Source organism: Thunnus albacares, chromosome 19, assembly GCF_914725855.1.
Source record: "Thunnus albacares chromosome 19, fThuAlb1.1, whole genome shotgun sequence".
Taxonomy (NCBI): Eukaryota; Metazoa; Chordata; class Actinopteri; order Scombriformes; family Scombridae; genus Thunnus; species Thunnus albacares.
In genome coordinates this window covers 17,144,113-17,165,073 of record NC_058124.1, presented here as the reverse complement: position 1 = coordinate 17,165,073, position 20,961 = coordinate 17,144,113, and the positions used below count along the sequence as shown (strand labels likewise).

Sequence of the window (20,961 nt, the reverse complement as noted above, 5' to 3'; positions counted from 1 at the left end):
GTCCAGACTGAAATATCTCAACAACTATTGGATGGATTATCATTAATTTTTCTATAAATATTTATTGTCCCAAGAAGATGAATCCTGGTGATTTTGGTGATGTTCACATTTGTTGTTTGGAGTGAAATGTCTCTATAACTATTACAAACACCCTAAACTAAGAAGTGAAAATGGTAAACGTCAGTATTTTAGCATTGTGATTGTCAGCATATAAGCATGCTGACGTTTGCATTTAGCTAAAAGAAACCTGTGCCTAAGTAGAGCCTCACAGAGCCGCTACCATGGCCGGAGTCTTTTGTTTTTACCAAAGATGACATGTCAGTGTTTATATTTTTATTAATTTTTTTCAACACAGCCAAGCATATGAGATCTACGCAACAACCAAGTGCCATTTGTCACCGCTCAGAAGTTGTTTACAGTATTTTTGAGTCATGTAAGGCCCTACAGAGAAACACTTAAGTATATTTATTGACATTAAAATATTACAACATGGCTGAAATATAGAGAAACTCCTCCAGCACTCTTATAGAGGGCGACTGAAATGTAAAAGTACTTGAAATTCTTGGATAAATTGCTAGTGAAATGCAAAACATTGTCATTTAAAGCATTAATAAATAATAACACAACTAACAAAAACAAAGGCTGGCATGCAAAGAAGCTGCTAACTTACTTAAAGTCGACTAATTCAAGCTGTGGTTACATGTTATTGTACAATCAGGCATTTCATGAGGCTACTCCTGATGTGTATTTGGCAAAAACACAAGACTGTACAGGATGAGAATAAAAGTACAAATTCTTTTTATACAATAAAAATATCAGCAAAAGTCAGTAAGTGGGGTGGATAGATAGATCTGTGCACCATCGTTTGTCCTCACAGCATAGAGGAAGAGTAAATATAATTAGTTCATAAGAATGAAAATGTCCATTTGTGTCATTTCCTCTTTTTATTTATGTCACGCTCCTCCTCCTGTACAGAAAATGCTTCATAGTGTAACAGTGTTTGGAGAGCTGTCAGCGTCAGAGCAACGCCTCCAGTGAACTGTCTCCAGTAACGTCAGTCAGCTTATCAAGCCGGTCGATAGCAGCCTCGTAGATTTCAGCCAACCAGCAGTCACAGCGTCTCTTTCGTCTCAACGTGCCGTCCTTCGGGTTGGCTGACGAGCTGTCAGATCTCCGTCAGCGTGATCTTGTAGGCGTCTGCGTAGCTCTCGATGTTGAGGATGAAGGTGTCTTCGTTGGAGTAATGCTCGATGATGTTATCGTCCATGTTTACCAGGATCCTGACCCAAAACACAAAAGACGCTGTAAATTTTACACAAGTGTGTTCTAAAGCTCCAAAAATGCCACGTCAGTCTTCTAAAAACATGTTTGAGAACAAGCCAAGCAGTAGAAGAAGTACTCAGATCCTTAACTTAAGTAAAAGTACCAATACAGCAACATAAAAAAGTTTCCTCACTCACCCTTTTTTACTCTTCTTGTACACTTTGGCTATCCTCTCCGTCGGCACGCCATATTTCTCTGATATCTGCAGACGACAAATGAAAGCAGTTTTGTAAACAGGCGCCCTGCTGCAAACAATTTGTGCTCTTTGCATCACTTTCAAGAGAAAGACGTCACTCACCGCATCCATCAGGCCTCTGAGTGTGGGAGACTTGAGCATCAGAGCGTCAAAGACCTCGTCCATCTCCTTTCTTACGTACAACAGCACTGCGGAGTGAGAAAGGAGAGTTAAGTTTTACTGTGAGCCACAATATCACTTTATACACGTGTGTTTCACCTGTGGAGCGAACTGTGCTGTATGTCGTGAATATTAGACTCTGCTGTCAGGTATTTTCATGTCACATTCACTACAATGAGGGTAATGTTTATTGTCATTATTGATTTATCTTTTGATATTTTTTCTATCACTTGATAAATCAATAAATCTATATATGGCCAGAAATCATGGTTAATGCTAACACAAGTTACCGGAGTGATTTCCTTTAATTTTGCCAACATTTTACAATTTACAGTAGTGCTATTAAATTACATCTACAGAAAATCATCATCATCAAATATTTTGAAAACTCTTCATTTGTTTGTCATTTATTGAGCTAAAATGCTAAACTTTCTCTGTTTCAGCATCTCAAATGTTAGGATTTGCAGCTTTTATCTTGAATTTATTTCATTATAAACAGAATATTTTGGGGTTTTTAACTTTTGTTGGGACAAAACAAGCAATTTGAAGACATCATCTTGGGCTCTGGACAATTGTGATGAACGTTTTTCAATATTTTCTGACATTTTCTAGACAAAATGATTCACGGATTAATCAGAAATACTCTAATTCCATGACAAATGGGCAAACTGAGGAGGATTTTGTGGCACAATCAGCGACTAATTGGACCTTATAGTGAAACCTTTCTGTCAACTACTGTTTCCAAGATCAAGAATGAACTTTCAATCTCAATTTTTAAGCTAACATGACACGAAAAGTCCTTGAAGTGCTCAGAAAAACTATCTTTCAGTCTACACTTCCATGACAACTGTAAAAAACTCCATCTGCTGAGGGACTGTGTGACTCAACTTGAAGCTCTAAACAGCTCCAAAATGAATCTTGTGATGAGATTGTTTTGTCAATAATCAACTGATTAGTTGATAAAGGAAATAATGATTACGGTGATATGAAATGGGCAAAAGCATCTGAGAAGCTGTAAGCAGATCAAATCAGATATTTCTCTGATTCTAGCTCTGCCTGGACTGGATGATCATGTCTTTGAAGCTCATTGAAAGAGATAAAAGAGAAAGAGAGAGGAGGATGAAGAAGCTGCCATCTTATACCTCTCTTGTGTGTCTCTTCTTTGATCTGTTTTTGAGGTGAAGGACACAGATCTTCATCTGACGGCCTGAACATCCTCTTTACCAGCACACTCCTAGAAAAACAAACAAACAAAAATGTGCCATACACATAACACGTATTGTTTGCATTTGTGGTGACGTGCACTTCCTCTGTATGTGTTTTGTTATCGGTGCACGCTTTCATTTGCATCCCTTATATTTGTGTGACCTGATGTAAATGAAAAAGCTCATTTCCTGTTGATGCACGCTCACCCTTCTCTCTCGATCTCCTCTGTGTTGAAGGTAAACACCTGCGAATGAATCGAACGAGACACAGATGAAAAAAAAAAAAAAGTAGAATATTTAACATAAAAAGAGAAAAGCAAGAATAAGCACGACTGAGTGGTGTCAGAAAAAACCAGAAAAACTTGAAGCTGCGGATCAGTTTCACCTTTCAGCAGATGAACTCAGCTGATATGAAACTCTTATTTTATTTCACCTCTAGCAACAAGTGAGGAGGAAGCGCATACCTGTCCGGCCCTCTGCAAGTTGCCGAAGTGAACGTCAGGGATGAAAAGGACGGGCTGCGCTTCCAAGTCGGTCAAGGTCTTGAAATGGGTGGTATCGGACTTCTTGGGAACGGTTATGACACCTACGCCTCCGTCCTTCCCTAGAAGATGAGGCAGATGAGAGAAAACTGATCATTAATGATTCATTTTCTTGCCATCCAACGTGTGATTTGCTCACACAGCCTGGAGCTATAATTTTCCCAGATTTTGATGCTAAAATTGTAGCTCAAACCTTTTGACTTCTTGCGAAACAGTTTTCTCTCCTCGTCTCTTATCTTCCTCTCTGCTCCCTGAGAAAGACAGACAAAAAAAAGAAAAAAAAAGAAATTGGACACATCATCAGTTGGTGGAGCCTCCTACGAACATATTGATCATCTGACAAAACTGTTGTCTCCGTTTACAGAAAATTTAACACCTGAAAGTTCTTCATGAATAAAAATGTCCTGCACACTGTGTACAGTATATGATGTGTTTGTGTTCAGGTGTGTCTGGAGGCTCACTGTGCAGGTGAGACCACTAGAGGGAGGACTGATGTCATGATTTAACTCCTTTACTCCACCTCCACGCCTAATTACTTTGCAGTCAGTATTAAAAGTATAAATCTGAGTATTTCTACAGTTACATTTACGGTAAAAGTCCCAACAGCTTAAAACATCTTAGAAACATTAGGTCAGGTAACGAAACGCAAACTTCATGAATTCACATTTTTGTCGTATGGATTGAGACTATCCTGTGTCTATTTGTAAACAACTGTTAAAAATCTGAAAGAGAGAAGTCAATATTCAGATCTGTGATTTCAAGTAGAGCTGTTTTACTGACAGTTTAATTTGAAATTGATTTGATTAAGCTTCATATCGTACCGGTTTTGACGTATTCTTCCCAGAAAATAAATCACCATGAATGCACATTTTCTGTCTGATGTCATTCACTCCGTTCATTTTGTTTTATAGAGGATGAAGGAGTCAAATCTGAGCCTCTTTAATAATAAGATGGCACTAAGACTTGGCAATATATCGATATATTGATATCACGATATGAGACCAGATGATTTTGGATATCGTGATATCATGATATGGCATAAGTGTTGTCTTTTCCTGGTTTTAAGGCTGCATTTAAGTAAAGTGATGTTCTATTACTTACCTTAACACACTTAGTCATTATATCCACGTTACTGATGATTATTTATCAAAAATCTCATTGTGTAAATATACCAATAGTCATCCCTACAATATTATCGCAATATCAGTATTGAGGTATTTGGTCAAAAATATCATGATATTTGATTTTGTCAATATCATCCAGCCCTTGATGGCACATTTAAAACTGCTTTAAAATACAGTTTTAAAGCAGAACAATAAACTTGAACTAGAGCTGTTAATTATACTTAACTTATTAATTTGTTATTAAGAATTTTTGCAAACGACATATGAATCCAAAATAATGAGTGTATTTACCAACTAAACCAACTTAACACTTTTTTTTTCATGATTTGTTTCTCTGTAAAACATCCTAAAAATTAACTGTGAAATACCTGCAAATTCTCAGAAAGTTTTCAGGAAATTAGTATAAAATTAAGGGACCCATATAATAAAGCGTTACCGTGATGTCATATAACTGACTAGCTTTGCATAACTAAAGTAATTGGGAGGCTACAACATGTTTAATACATTGTTTTGTTTACATGCTAACTGCAGTTTTTCATTCGAGCACATGAGGGAGTTTAAACTGATCAATATTTCTCTTTCAGGGTGACACACTACAGTAGGATCCACTTAAAAATATAGTTTCATGATGACAACAAACCCCCAGAATGGTATACTTGTATACAAACAGTATAATATATGGATACTACAAAGTAACAGTCAAAATGTATTAAATTCACTTATATATAATAATCAAGGGCATGTCACCTTGTCACAGAAAACCTTGATCTGTGAGTACGCTCTGTGCAGCGGCTTGTTGCTGCGGTTGTTGTAGCTGTAGGTGTCGATCTGGATCATCAGAGGAAGACCCTTCACCCCCTTCTGAGAGGAGAAGTCTGTGCTCAGACAGTTGACCGTGATGAAGATCTGCCGGTGACACAAAGGAGGGAGAGGATGGAGAGAGAAGTTTACACGTGCACATGTTTTTTTTCTTCAGCTTGCCTGCATGAATTAAATATGTTTTGCTTAGAGGAATGTTTTTATTCTTTAGCACCCAAAAAACCTTCATAACAACTCAAATATACTGACAAGTGCAACTAGAAGCTGGTCCTTGAGCAATGTGGCCCTTGGAAACTAAATATTTTTATTTATTTGTGTTTGAAAAATGATTTTTTAAAACATGAGTGGGTACTCTAATCTCTTTTAGAGACACGTGCTGCTTTCAAATTCAGGACTGCATCCTTTAACATTGATATTAAAGACCAAATACTCATTAAATACTTTTTACAGATGACATAGTCCAAATTAAAACAGTCTGAAGGAGGACTGTGGAGTATCCAGAGTTTTTTTTAATGATTTGAGCAGCACAAAAAATGTCACCTCCTTTGCATCTGGCTAGCAGCAGAAGTTTCAGATATCTCAAAATCCTTGGAGATAAAAACCAAAACTCCATCTGACTTCGAGGCTACTTCACACTACAGATCCGTGAGAAACATTTTTTTATTTATGTGAACTGGCACTTTAATGAAAGGGCAACCACTGCTAACTTTTGCTACTTAAATGCAAGGTTTCTAGTAACATAACAGGGTTGTATTTCGCATTCCTTGTTCTTCTCTGCACACGTCATCATCCACCTTTTGTATTAGAATATTAATGCGCTCTACGATACAAGCCAAGAGGGTTGGTCATTAACTTAAACCATAACAACTCTGGATCTTGTGCTTCTATATTCTGCGCTCTGATATAGTTGTTTGAACCACATATTGCGCACTTTACTGAGAAGAAAAAACTATTCAATTTACAGGTATAGTTCAGATATTTTGGACTTTTTCCTACAACCTTGAAGCATAAAAATGTTCGTCTTTGGCATAAAAAAAAATCCCCCCAAACAAACTTGAACTATCTCTTTCAAGTTTCCTGTTTATTTTGCTTGCTATTTTGATTTTGTAGAAATTAAGGAAGATACTTTTAGAACTAAAACAGGCACAGCATGTCCAATAAACTACCTGGATATTACACCTGCTCCTGCGCTGCAACAGGTATATTATATTCAGGCTCAATAGTCTTCACAGATTACGAGAAAGAGAGAGAAAGACGTAGAGAGGAAGAGTCAATATTGGCCCAGAGAAGTGTGCTTGGATTTCCTCCAACAACTTCTTTGTCTCCGGGTTGCTATTACAATGAAACACACACACATACAGAATGACTCACACTCACACACACACACACACAGTCAGTTGCATTCACACAGAAATGAGGGCAAAACAAACAACAGTGGGTGGGGATGGGGATTGGTGTGTGTTGGCCCTTGGGGGGACTCTGGAGTTCAAACAGTGACTGGTCTGCATTTAAGGAGCGGCCACAAAGGAGTGGGCTTCACAAACACAAAAGAGGACAAACAAGAGGAAAAGTACACAACACTGCCCATCGGTTTTATGACGGAAAGTCAAAAAACATTACAACATGAAGCACAGCAACTGCTTTTGGCTTTTAATTCTTCTCATAACAAAAATATGGATGATTTCATGTTTAAAGTGAGCTCTGGAGTGTCTGGAGTGCTTTTATCACAGTTAAAAGCCGGTTAATTTGTCAAACAAGCGCATTTGTTTGCTGACAACTGAATCAGCAAAAAAAAAAACCTGTCCCACTGCTTTTTTAACATCTACAACACGCCTCCAGCAAGAGTAAACATAACAGACAGTTTCTGGGAAAATTACAGTGACATTTATTTCCTACGAAAAAAAGCTGTAATGTTTGTTTTTGTGTTTTTTTTGGTTTGTTTTCTTTACCTTTGCCTCTTCATTCACGTCCCAGGTGAAGGAGATGGCGTTGTAAGCGATTTCTTCAATGTTGCCGATTGTGTTGAAGCTCTCCTTGTAATCAGCTGCGAACACAAACAGAGAGATGGTTTATTTCTGCGATCACAATAACCTCTCAGATTTAAGTTTTGCTACAAACGCACACTCAAAAGGCGTCCCCAGAGTGAGTATTTTGAGTCAAGGCATCAATAATTTCCTGCAATCTGCTTTTTTTTGTTTATATCTGCTGTTTAAAAAAAAAAATCAGACCTCCCCTCTAAAAAAAACCCTTAATACACAGAACAGATTGGTCAATAAATTACAAAAGCAGGTAGCTGTTGTTTGTTAAGATAAGCAATCAAATGACACGCTTCAAATTTATAAGATAAAACCTTATCTGCTTGGGCAAACATAATCTTTGGATTCAAAGGCAGCGGGAGGAAACACGGGAGGCTATTCGGCTCTCAGGACCTTATTAAAAGCCTTTCAGAGGAGCACATCGGCCGGCTATTGTTAACCTGTGTGACTGCAAACAGGAGGGGCTCTGAAAACACAGGGTCAAGTACACTGGTATGCTGTGGAAAAAGCTTCTAAGTGCCTTGTGTTTTTATTTAGTCTTTCATTTACTTTTCTTCATTTTCAGAAAAAAAAACATGATGACTGTTTGGTTTATGAAAACTTTTCACTCCTGGGATAAACTGAAAAATGCATGATGTTCAAGCAGAAAGCAGGACTGATTATTAAGATTATGGAGATTTCTTTCCTCCAGCTAGACTCTCTGAAGATGTCAAAAGTTTAGGCAAAAACAGCTGAAGGGAACGTAAAATTACAGCTGATTTAGATCAGTGGTCTCCAAATCAGAACCCGAGAGTTTGCAGGTTTTTAAGCCAATTTAAAGAACAAGGCTGGTGGCGTTTTATATTTTTCTGGTGACATTTTATATTTTCCAACACTGACTTGGTCTGAAAACTTTAAAAGATAACTAAAAAATATGAAATTCTACATGTGTGCCCTTATTTTAAAGATTTAGATGTTCGGCTGCAGACATGGTAGGAAAATGGGAAAGTATTGATAGTTTTGGTTTTTTCATGGCATTTTTTTGGACAATATTGACAAGAAAAACATAAAATAACACCAGTTTTACCATCTAACTGATGACGACTACTGGTGAAACTATTCATGAAATCACATGCTGTAGTTTCCAACTGAAATAAAATCTGTATAAGTCTGTCTGGAGAAGCAGCTCAACCAACACCGATTCTGCTGTTCTCGTCTCAGAGCATCGCCCCTCTCCTTCTGTGACCTTCGACCTCCTTCGTCATCCTAACCGCCATCACAGCGACACTTCCTGGATTCTCAGCAGGTGCACAAAGCAGCAGGGCAGGAAGAAACATGCCTCTCTGCTAGTATCCCCCATTAAATAACCCCCATTCAAATGATCCATTCAGCGATGTGGCCCAGGGGCATGATGCCCCCCCACCCCTCCCCCCGACACACACAGACCCTCCTCCACCGCTATTCAAATCAGCGCTCTGAGCAGCTTCAGGTTACAGGCTGCATCCAGCTACAGGCCGATCCGACCCAGGAGATGAGAGGAGGCCAGTCTGTCATTTGACCCTCAGAGTATCCCCCACTTTAATCTACAGTCTTACTGTACATACACATAAAGTAGAGCTGAAAGGTCGATTAATTGTTTAGTCGAAGCATTTAAGTCACTTTAAAAATTCTGTTTTATGGCCTCAAATGTAAATTAGGGCTGCCACTAACGATTATTTTCTTTGACATACTAATTTATGCCCCCTCCATCGACTCTTCTAAGTCCAGGCTCTTAACTTTGATTCACTAGCGTTTGAATCCTCCTGATTTTTGTGCCTATGAGCTGTGTGTCTTGTTGTTTATGTCAATGTTTCTCGTATTTGTGATTTTAGCTACCTGCTCTGGTCTGTACAGCACTTTGGTCAATGTGGGTTGTTTTTAAATGTGCTTTATAAATAAATTTGACTTGACTTGACTATCATTTAACAGATTAATCAATAATCCAAATCATCATACATTGCAGCTCTAATATAAATCATAAATACATAAAACAAGTAGAACTAACTAGTAGAACTATGAGGATGAAATAAGTGATTTTTGTTATACTTTATATATGATATGTATACAGTATATAGTAGTTTTTAGCACCCATCCTGGACAGTGTTTGTAGGATTGTGTGTGTATATACTGTATGTATGTTTTGATATGTATCAGTGAGATGGAAAAATATTTCAGCCCTGCGGGTTGAGCTATACAGTAGATGCATCTGTATGTATCTGTGGTTCATACACACAAACACATTCATTACAGATGCAAATGCCAAAGGGAATCGTGCTAAAAAAGATAGCACACTTCCTCTTAACAGGATTATCTGGCAGCTACATGGAACAAGCTGTCCAAAAACGACTTATAACCTTCAAATCACGTCAGTATCGAGATGCTATTTGACAGCAAAACAACAGAAATTATTTGATTTTCTAGCAAAGTAGTTCCCAACATTTTTTTGGGAATAGTTCAACATTTTGATAAAATTAATACCTCTCTGATATCTGTCCATTCAATATGAAGCTACAGCTATGAGATGGTTAGCTTAGCTTGGCTTAGCTTAGCAGTAACATGTTAGTTTAATTCGTACAAAAACCGAAGTTTAATAAAGCAATCTGTGGCTTTATGGGGGATTATATGCTGGACTACTTCTTGTTAATGTGTGAATTAGTGAGTTTTAGAGGTGCTGGTAGGCAACTTTGTTATTATCTTTGGACAGAGCCAGGCTAGCTGGTTTCCTGGCTGCAGCTACAGGGAGCGCGTCTATGTTCCCTCAGATCAGTACCTCTGCCAATGAGGTAATGTTTTCTGTCTGATTATCTGTTTGTTTGTTTGTCTGTCTGTCTGTCTGATCCTAACCCCTAACCCTAACATCCGCCCTTCAGGGGATCCCAACAGTGTGTTATGTAAGAGATAGCTCTAATGCGGAGGGAGCATCTGCTGACCCCCAGCTACGTATTTAGCGTACGGTATCAGTCTTCTCATCTGACTCTCCGCAAGAACGCTAATAAGCATATTTCTCAATGTCTACTAGTGACCCTTAATTGTAAGTTGTGAGTCGTTCAATCAAAGAGATTTTCAGTGTATAGCATTTGAAAATAAATAAAGGAAAGATCAGAGAAAAATCCAAAAAATAAACATAATTCCGTCTTGCTCAATTTTAATGAGCTTATTGACAACGTCACAGCAAGTATTAAGGTGTGTGTGAGAGTTGTAGGCTGGTCATGGTTTGTTTTGATGAATTTAAATATAAGAATTAAGATGAAGATCTAAATTGGGCAAGAATGACTTTCAACAGACCAATAAGACCAACCGAGGTAACAGTGTGTCTGGCATTCCTTTCCCTGTCCCAACAGGCTGTGTACAGGTGTGCTGCTATGTGTGTGTGTGTGTGTGTGTGTGTGTGTGTGTGTGTGTGTGTATCCCATCATCCACCCTGAGTCTCCCACATACCTCTGACTCTTTGCCTGGTTAGCAGGCCCGAGCTTGTCAAACACAAACCGCCTACAAACTTCTCACACACTCACATTCAACAAGGCGTAGAAAAAGCTCCATTCAAATTCAAATTCATCCACCAAAAAAAAAAAAGAAAAACGAAAAAAAAAAACAACAACAACGGCACACAAAAGGTCAAAAGTTTTGAGAAACAATATGAGGCAGCGTGAGAAATGCAGCGAGAGAGAAAGTTTGCCGGATTGACGCCAATTTTTTTTTCCCATATCAGTGTTTTGCTCAATCTCTCAGGTAATGTTGCGGAGATTTAGAGGGTTTAAGTGGTGTGTCCCAGCAACACCTAGATATTAAGAGATTCAGGTGTGTGTATTACAGCCTCCTCTCTGAAGGTGGATGGCGGTGGGCAGCTGAACAGCCTCAGGCAGGCAGTTGGGTGGGGGCTTGTTTGCTCTCGGTTTGGTCATGCCTTGTTTGTTAGCTAAGTGCATTCCAGCATTTGCAGCAATACCATAAATCTACTGTTGCCTTTAAGTTCACGTGTTGTGATTCATTCATTAAGTTCTTCAAGAATTTCACCTGTAAACATGGACGTTTTTGAAAAGAAGGAGGAGGGCAGCTACAGTCTTACCGATGTCTAGGACTCTCTGTTTAGCCGTGTGCTGCCGAGAGTGCCAGTACTTCCAGTATTTAAGCTGCTCGTCTCGGTTCTTATCTTCACTGAACACCACCATGATAACGCTCTGAGAAGGGGAACAAGACAGGACAAAAGTAAAGCTGAGTCTCGACCAAATGATGGTCAAGTTTCAGATCAAGGCTGTGTAATTATTAAGCTAGTTCCTGGGTTTAAGACCAAGTATTTTAGCATCATATCCGCACCAGATTCTTGTTTCCTGCATCGTTCTTTCAGTTCCAGTTTATTACAACTCTGGTCTTATTTCTGTACTTTTTGGCATCATTCCTATCAGTGATAAAAACACTGAACTTACCAAGTTAATTGCTGGGATCTGGTAAAATTATCACCCAAACAAACCGACTTCGTCCTACCGTTCTCGGCGTAGTTGTGCACAGAGTTTTCCTGTTCTATTACAGATTATCACGAACATTTCAGGTGTGCTAACATTAATATTCAATTCAGTTTTACCTCCAAATAAAGTGATTTAGATAATCTGGCTAATACTAATGATTTGTGTTGATTGTGTGACAGCTCATTTCTTGTGCTGTCGTATGTTGTTGTAGTGATGTCACCATGTTCCCAGATCTAAGCAATTACATTAGTGAATAAAACTTTTATTCAGTTGAGAGAAATGTGCCAAAACTTTAAAAATAAGATCCAAATTATAATACTTGGCCACTTTACGGTCTTAATTAAGATAAAGAGACGGCAGCCTTTTACTTTAATCTGCATTAACAGCCAATTAATCAAGTCAAAAAACAAGCTGTAAGCACATATTGACATATTATCACCTCACAAAGCTGAAATGACAAATGTGTTGGCAAACATTTGCTTATTTACACATCCAGCAGATATTAGCAGCACATCAGCTTTGTCGTCTGCCATAATGAACAGTAGGTTTATCAGAGCTTTTTATTGCTGAAAACAGCTGCCTGCTGCATGAAACAATGTTAATGAGAGCAAACCAAAAAGTTGTTGGCTGCAAAAACCAAAAAAAAGAGCTAAATGACGCTAAAAGGCTTCATAGATCTGAGAGGACCTGCAGGACACATTACACATAGTCATTTAATCCATTGTTAATATAAAAATATTGATTATTGCAGCTTTGGAAAACATGCAGTCTTAAGGTTTAATTATAGGTAGATTTAAATTACATACATCAAAACCATATCTTGGTATTTTCTGTGTATAATATATAGAGCTGAAACAATTAATCAATTAGTTGATTGTCAGACAATTGATCAGCAACTATTCTGCTAATTGAATAATCATTTCAGTCATTTTTCTGGCAAAAATGCCAAAATTTCACAGTCAATGCTCTTGTCTGTCATCTATGACAATAAACATGTTTGTTTTGGACTTTTGGTCAATAAAACCTTTGAATATGTTAACTGGGTTTTGGAAAATTGTGACGGCATTTTTCACTATTTTCTGACATTTTATAGAGATATTACATAATATACATGCGAGATTAATCTTTTAATCGTGGAAATAATTAGCAGATTAGCTGATAATGAAAATAATCATTGGTTACAGCCGTACATATATATATAAACTACAGCTAAATCAAAATCAGCTGAACTAAAATGAATAAAAAGTCATGAAGAGACTGAACGGATCCGCTCACCCGGACTTTGCTGATGGGGTGACGGAGGCGTTTGTTGGCGCTGAGCTCGTTGAGCGTCACGGCATAGAACTGGCCCTTGTTCAGGTAGGTCATCGGCCCCTCACCTTGCTTCTGACGCAGCGAGCGAGTGGCGTCCAGCGTGTACTGGAAGCTGTCACTGTCCACACACACACACACAAACACACACGTAAAGAATATGTGATTAGATATAACAAGGTAGGATGGAGGTACAACAACACAGTGTAATTTCTTATACTTTTTCATTCCTTTCTGGATCATTTCGGATCAGTGTTTTGACTTCAAAATGGCACTAATTTGAATATTTACAGTTTAACATATAGGGATGATTGTGCTGTAATAACAAGTAAGCTAAGTAATTGTATTGTGAGTGGGATGGCAGTTACTTACACTCCCTCCTGGTGAAATAAGAAGTCATCTGTAGCCAGAGAGGAAGGTGTGTGGTACTTCTATTGAGAATGCAAAAATAAACACAGAGAAAGAGGAAATTATTTAGGCACATTGACAAGTATATTTAGAGTGAGAGGAACTGGTTAAACAATGCTGTAAGTGAGAAAAAAAAAAGGCTATAACAATGACAACATGGAGATCTCAGACTAGCGGGAAACGAACTCAATAACCACTTGTAGATTCCTGTTAGGGTGAGGAACCTTTGGACTCTTAGTGAATCATATTTAAACATCTCTCTGTCTTCACGTCCCATTAAACAAAAAAACTCCACCCAGCATATACTGTTACAGGTCATCCGCCTGTGACATTCAGTGCATTTTCAGCAGTCATAACGTGTTAATATAAAGATGTTTTCTCTCCAGGTGTTCCTTACATCTGCATTCTTTTCTTTTACGTCTTGTGCCTTCCTACATTTCCCAGAGTGTCTTTCAACGACGCCCACATTGTACCAGATCGTTCATTCAACTGTGGCTTCTACGTGTCGATGTAGAAGACGATAGCGACAAAACGATAACAGCAAGAGAGTTTTTTTTTTCCAGGTGAAAAAAAAGTGAAAGCTGAGCCCTTTTCTCTAAGTAAAACATATCTTGTGACTGCATTGCATTCTGGTCTATTGAGGATTTTGCAAAGTTGTTATTGTTGCATCTCTTTATAACTGCTGAACATTTTTTTCAAAATGAGTCTTAACAGAAACATTTGATCTTTGAGAGGACTCACACCAAAATAGACTTAAACTAAAATATTTATTGTAATCTTATGGATGTTTCAACATTTATCTGTAGGAATGAAAGAGAATTTTAAAAAACTGGGCCCAGAAGTTCAAAGAAAACCAGTTATTGTAAGTTATAGTGTGTTTTAGGGCAATATTTTGGGCTTGTGTCCACTTAAAACGAGACCACTTGTGTTAGATTTTATGTCTAAGAGTCAAAAAAGACCCTTCTTGAATTGCTTCAGCTGCATAATTTTTTGGAAAAAGGGGAAATTAATTATTAGAGAAATGTCAGAAAACAGTTTTAGAGTTTATTTTTTCCTCATAACACTTCACGGACCCTGGCGTCTCTCCTCACCCCGTCTCTCTCCTCTTCATACGGGCTGTCAGGCGGACTCTGCTGGTCTTCTTTCACGTAGGAGCTGTGACTGACGGTGGTTACCTCATACGGACTCTGCTCGTAGATCACCCTCGCTGATTCCTCCCCCTCCACCCTGTAGTGAAGCCCGCTTCCCGCCATGAAGACGGGTGCGTACACCTCAGCCTTCACCACGGCCACGGCTGGCGAGCCTCCGTCCCCCGAACCCGCCCCCGCCGTGCTGCTGAACTGCTCCCGTTTGGTGTCTGGGTGCTCCGTGTTGAGCGACAGGTTGACGGGGACGGACTTGAGGACCTGAACACGGTTGTCCACTGTCTCCACCTCGCTTTGGCTGCTGGGGTTGCTAGGCAACGTGGACCTGAAGAAACACATTGATTTAACAGGATCTGAGATGCATTTCTGCTCTTTTGAATTTTCTTTTTGCTCTTACTGTATTGCTTTACTGTATTTTATTGTATTTTTAATGTATTTTATAATCATTTATTACTGAGAAAAGAGATGTGAACTTCTAAGTAGTGAAATACTTCAAAGAACTACGTCTGGAAGTAAAATATATGCTGTTACTGGCCAAGGACTGACAGCTATCAAAGCTTTCTCTCCCACCTCTACATCAAAATGATCATGGATGAAAATATCCACAGATCAACAGACAGCTGTAAAAGGCAACACTAGAATCAGTGGAATATTATTTTTTGGCGATTTGAGAATTGCAGAACCAAGACTTTTTTTTTAACTTTCTAATTGTTTCCACCCAGTTTTAACAACGAAACCTGAGAGATTGTCCTCAGTCTCTAGTTGAGTGAAGAGTTCAGAGACTGACTTGTGTTTCTAACGCTGAACTGATCCCAACAAGTATTGTTTACTTAGTTTTATCTTGATATATTGTAGCTAACTCCTCTGTGGCATGGAGCCGCATTGTTGTCAAAAAAAACAAACTATTAAAACACATAAACAAGCTCCACAAGACATTTTCCTTCATTTCAATGAGCACAGGCACTTTATGTTATTTTGACTCAGTCCTACATAAACCGTCCTGCTGCCATAAATACTGTAAATATTTATAAATCCACAGTTGAAAATAGTCCCCAACAAATGCTCTGTTTCCTCCTGTTTGCATAATGTTTGCTAAAAACTACATTGCCCAGCTGTCTTAAGGAAATTATTACTACTCCTGTAACTACTACTACAAATACTGGTCATGTGACTTTAAAAACGTAAGTCTTCAGCAGGAACAAACAGCCTTGGGGCCGAGTGCTACAGACAGGACAGGGAAGTCAGAACTAACACACTTTCTGTTTTGTTTTGTTTTTTTTAATATTTGTTGTTGATGAGAAAAATAAAGAATAACACCAGCGTTGCTTTTGTGTAAAGATCCTCTCAATATCTTATCATATACTATCAGTGTATCACTCAGCTAAAGGAGGTGAGAAAATGTTGGCTACAGGTAATATGACTTAACTTTTTTGTAGATGAAGTTTTATCACATAACATCAGAGAAACATTAAACCATGAAATCGTTTGTGCTTTCTCTTTTTCTGAAGCGATCGGGAGCTTTTTATTGGCTCCATTCCAGTTTCTTTCATTCATTATCAGCGCTTCAAGTGAAACAACACTCACTCATCTGTGATATTTACCCGCATGCATACTTGTAGTGCTTGTCTCATATCACTATTATCTTAGGTACACAGTTCTTTATCGTGTTATGGAAATTGCATTTAGAAAAATCTGAAAGCTTTTCATTTTAAACCGTTTTTAACGTGTAAACCTTTTAACCGCAGGACTAACATGTCAAATACTAAAGTTACTGAGGATTTAACTGCTGAGAAGTGTCTGCCAGCGACTACATGTTTAGCATTTTTTTCTCGGTCTTTCTGTCTGTACATGTGCATCCTTGACTGAGACACTGAAAGACCCAAATTCACTGACCTTTTCTCCTGCTCCTCTGTAATCTCAACAACTTTGGGAACTGGCAGAAGCCGCTTTTCTTTAGGCACCTGGAACGAAATAAGGAGCACATGTTAACACTTGAGCAATTTTCTCTTTATTCCCGAAGAGGTTCTCGTAAAAAAAACAGTGATCACCTTTTTATGTTCAGCCTCTGCACCATATATTTTTAGCTGTGGTGCAGTTAAATATGTGGTTAAATAGGATAATAATCACTGTGTTGTGCAATCATTTGTTCAATTTACACTGACAATTATAATCCTGTAAGCAGATTAAGTTAGACTTCTACTATTTTCCTTTGGAGCTCTGAACTTCTGTGCTTCTCTTTTACATTTGCCTCTAAAAACAGAAAACTGCTCAGCCGAGTAATTATAGTTGTAAAGACCTATTTGATCTAGTCCTGGAGGATTTCTGTTGAACACGCAGTTTATGTCTGAGGTAATTCTGGGCTCTCAGCCCCAAAACAGACACTGTGAAACTGCACCTTTTCTGCCAGATACAGCGCTTTTAAAGTCAATTGTATCTGAGAACATGTTTTACTAGCAATTTATTTGATGTAAAATCCTTCTTAAGTCACTAAAAACCATCTTGCATCACAAAATAAGTGCTGTACGTCTCTGCACCTTGTAGTAGTCGTAGAGCAGGCCCAGGGCGTTGGCGCTGTCCTCGTCCCCGTTGATGCTCATCATGGCCTTGGTGGCGGCTGTCAGCGGGTTCTCCAGGTACGACCTCCACGCCTCATCCTCGCTGGTGTACGCCCGCCGCACTGCGGGGAAGGAGCTGTCGTTGGGGACCACCACCACCAGACGTTTACTGACAGATACACAGGAACAAACGCAAAAACATTTGAATTCACAAGTGAACACTGATTAGATTAATCCTGGTTTCACATTCACAATTTAGGGCTGCAACTAATTTATTATCAATTAATTGTTTAGACTATGAATTGGTGGAAAATAGAGGAAACTATAATAATTTCCCACAGCTAAAGGAGATGAATTCAAAAGTCTTGTTCTGTCTGACCAACAGTCCAAATATGACGTTTAAAAGAAGCAAATCTTCACTTTTAAACACTTTTAAACACTTTTTGCTTGAAACTTTGTGCTCTCAGATATTGTGATTGTAATGTTTCATTGTTTTCTGATGTTTTAAACACCAATCAATTAATTGAGAAAATAATCAACAGATTTATGAATAATGAAAATAATCATTAGTTGCAGCCCTATTACAAACAAAAGCAGGAATATTGAAGTCAAAACTTTAAGATCTGACCATTTGTCATTATTTTGGACATTTTCTATATTAAATAACTGATAAAAAATAATGAATAAATATACTGAAAAATTACTGCTGTAGCATTTTGTGTTTGTGTGTACGTGCATGGGTTTGTCTCTCCACTCCGTAGGGCCACTTAAGATCACAGACCAGCTAAACACACAGTGTTGTCAAAACATCTCTTTGGACTCAGCCAATCACAAGAAAAGGCTCTGAATGTGTCAACTTGCACTTAGAAAATGTTTTACGTTGAGCAGCATCAGCGACACCTTTACGACAGCAAAACCGCCGCACAGACTTCTTACAGTGCAAGACGTCAGCGATGATGTCGCAGATTCAAGTTCATTGTCCTCTTTTCTTTATTTGCGTGGAGAGCTTGAATCACACCATTTAATCAGCGTCAACAGGAAATATTCATGGAGGTTATTTCCTTTTACTAACTGTGGCTGTTCAAATAACAGATTTATGACATGAAATAACCAACTTTGTACTAGTGTGGTTTCTTTAATTGACATTAATTATTGTGTGTCAGATCTACCTGCCAGGAAAAACAAACCTATTCGCCGCGCCCCTTATCGGTGATGTCATACTGATGCAAAGAAGTCATAGAAAAGCAGGAAAGAAGCAGAAACACGCAGCATACAAGGCGAAGCTGCTTTAACATGACTGGCTTACGTCATCAATACCCACATCACACATTTAAATCCACACTTTTTCTATTTTTTTGCAGGATGTCGTCTATAGCTGCTAATCAAACTTCTATCTTTTATTGATCTTCTATCTGCTCCTAACTTTTTGGGAAACTTCTCCATATCATCTGCACCATGAGCTGATATTCAGAGAGGAAAAACACAGCAGGTGATGTTGATGAACTCCACTCTGGTTGGATTTGACTAAATATTACCACGGTGAGTCATAATAGTGGTAGTGGGTACCCGCTGCTTCCTCTGCAGCTCTGATGCACGAAACTCCAGAGCTGCAGAGTAGAAAATCCACCACATTTATACGCTTAGAGTTAGTGGCTTCATATTTAAATACATGCAACTGTTTTCATGCCACAATTACTACTTCTTTTACTACAACTAATAATATAATAACTTCATATATTATATACTATTTCATCAAAAATTAGATCACAGCACATCAGAATCTAGATCATTATTTATGAGAGAATACATATTACCTAATAATAATAATAATATTATTATTAAATAAAAAGTTAAAGGTGTGATTTTCTCAAACTAAAACCCATCACATACAAATTTAAATGATTTCAATCAGCAAAGCCATACTATTTTTTTGATATTTAATAAGATATTGTACACAAAAAATGTAAGTTATAATATGATTATTTTCAAGAGCACGACCTTTCTTAGACAATCAAATTGGTAAAAAAAAAGCTCTCCTCTCTGTTTCAGAAGCAGCTATGACTTAAGTCCAAAGGTTGTAATGTCTTCTGTAATATGAATAAAGAAGTTTTCTAGTGTTACAAAACAACACAAGAGGCCCAAACTGTCCCCATTCACAAGCGGATCCATCGCTCACTGCGGGCCTTACATATGAAAAAATACAATGCAATGCAAAAGCAAGACCTAAAACTATTTTATCATTCAGAGAAATAAAAGTAAAGAAAATCCAGGTGTTGCACTTTGCAGCCTTTTTCCCCCATCAGTCAAAAAAATGGCGAATTCAGCTCTAACGAAATCCACGGCGCCAATAAGTTTGTCAACTTTTTTTTTCCCTCCAGGCCTAAAAGTCTCATATCTGTCAGAAATTATCCAAAAGTAACACAACCATAACATGAAACACTTCCCACCCACCCCCTAAACAATTCCGATTTTATAGCAGCTTTTCCTTTAATTACAGCCTCTAAAGAAAACACTTGCAAAAAGTTTTTCCCCCCTTCATTCAAGTAGAAATCATCATCAAAGATCCTCTCCGCTGGCTCGACCACTTACTTGTCTGTCTCCTGTGACATATTTTGCTTCCTCTACGGTTCTTCCTTGTGAAACTGGACTTTCAAGTCGGAGCAGGTAATAGAGTGAGCGAGTTGCCAGAAGTTGGTCTACAGGTAAGTCGACTTTTTCTCGCCCCGCTTCTTTTTCTCCCCTGCCCGTCTCTCTTGTCTCTCCTCCTCTCCACCTGGCACAGGTAAAGCCGCTTGTGCCCCCCCACCCCCCCAACCCCCACGACAGCCAATCACAATGCCCGCCTGCTGATCAATTTGTAGAGGTTATTACAAATATTAACGCATCCTGCTGCCATGTATTGTAATATTTGTCTTGGCTTGCTTAATGGCAGCGGGTCAACTTTTAGCTGGAAATTCTTTCACTGTGAAAGAGTTGAAGGTGAGGGCGAGCCTGCCGCTGATTGGCTGCTTCGACGCGGAGCTGGGCGCTGATTGGCTGTCCGGTGAGAGAGGCAGGTAATGACCCTCCTCACCTGCAAGCAAACCAAAAGACAGCGTTAAAGACTCAACAGTGACATAGAAAACAGGGAAACTCAAGGCAAGGCTTTCAGAAAAATTGACTAATGAGGTTTTAGATTGCATTTTATTTAAAAATGAATTAAAAAAAAGAAAAACAATGAAGGAGAGAAGTTAAATGGAGGAATGAGAGGATGAGATGCATGACTGCACAGCCTCATAGAGGGCCTCAGACTGACCATGCACTCCCACATCCTTTGATTTAACCTTTCTCCCTCTGATTTTAATAATGACTTGTCTGTGTGTGTGTGTGTGTGTGTGTGTGTGTGTGTGTGTGTGTGTGTGTGTGTGTGTGTGTGTGTGTTGCAGGTGATCGCAGAGCAGACAGAAGGCAGGGAGGAGCCCTGTCATTAGCTGACACAATGCCATTGTCCCCTTAATGAAGCCATTGTAAGAGGAGATCCCAGTGTTTGGGATTACCCCACTGGAGCAAACAATGATGAGTGTGTAGGAGTGTGTGTGTGTGTGTGTGTGTGAGTGTGTGTCTCCTAAAATGCTGTGGCACCGCTGAGGTAATTTATGACCACTGACCCTAATTACT

The 20,961-nt window shown here is 38.7% G+C and overlaps 1 protein-coding gene across 1 annotated transcript; it reads right to left on the bottom strand.

The window, feature by feature from the left end:
- Positions 1 to 318: 318 nt before the first annotated feature.
- Positions 319 to 20,082, bottom strand: grhl2b (grainyhead-like transcription factor 2b). Its single transcript, XM_044335706.1, has 16 exons — positions 19,894 to 20,082; positions 17,284 to 17,473; positions 16,643 to 16,710; positions 14,696 to 15,074; positions 13,569 to 13,627; positions 13,161 to 13,317; positions 11,489 to 11,600; positions 7,318 to 7,412; positions 5,297 to 5,455; positions 3,619 to 3,676; positions 3,348 to 3,487; positions 3,091 to 3,128; positions 2,821 to 2,912; positions 1,622 to 1,707; positions 1,461 to 1,525; positions 319 to 1,280 (listed from the first exon to the last, which is right to left on the bottom strand). The coding sequence occupies exons 1-16, from the start codon at positions 19,911 to 19,913 to the stop codon at positions 1,166 to 1,168; spliced, it is 1,833 nt and encodes a 610-aa protein (XP_044191641.1). The 5' UTR covers positions 19,914 to 20,082; the 3' UTR covers positions 319 to 1,165.
- Positions 20,083 to 20,961: the final 879 nt, after the last annotated feature.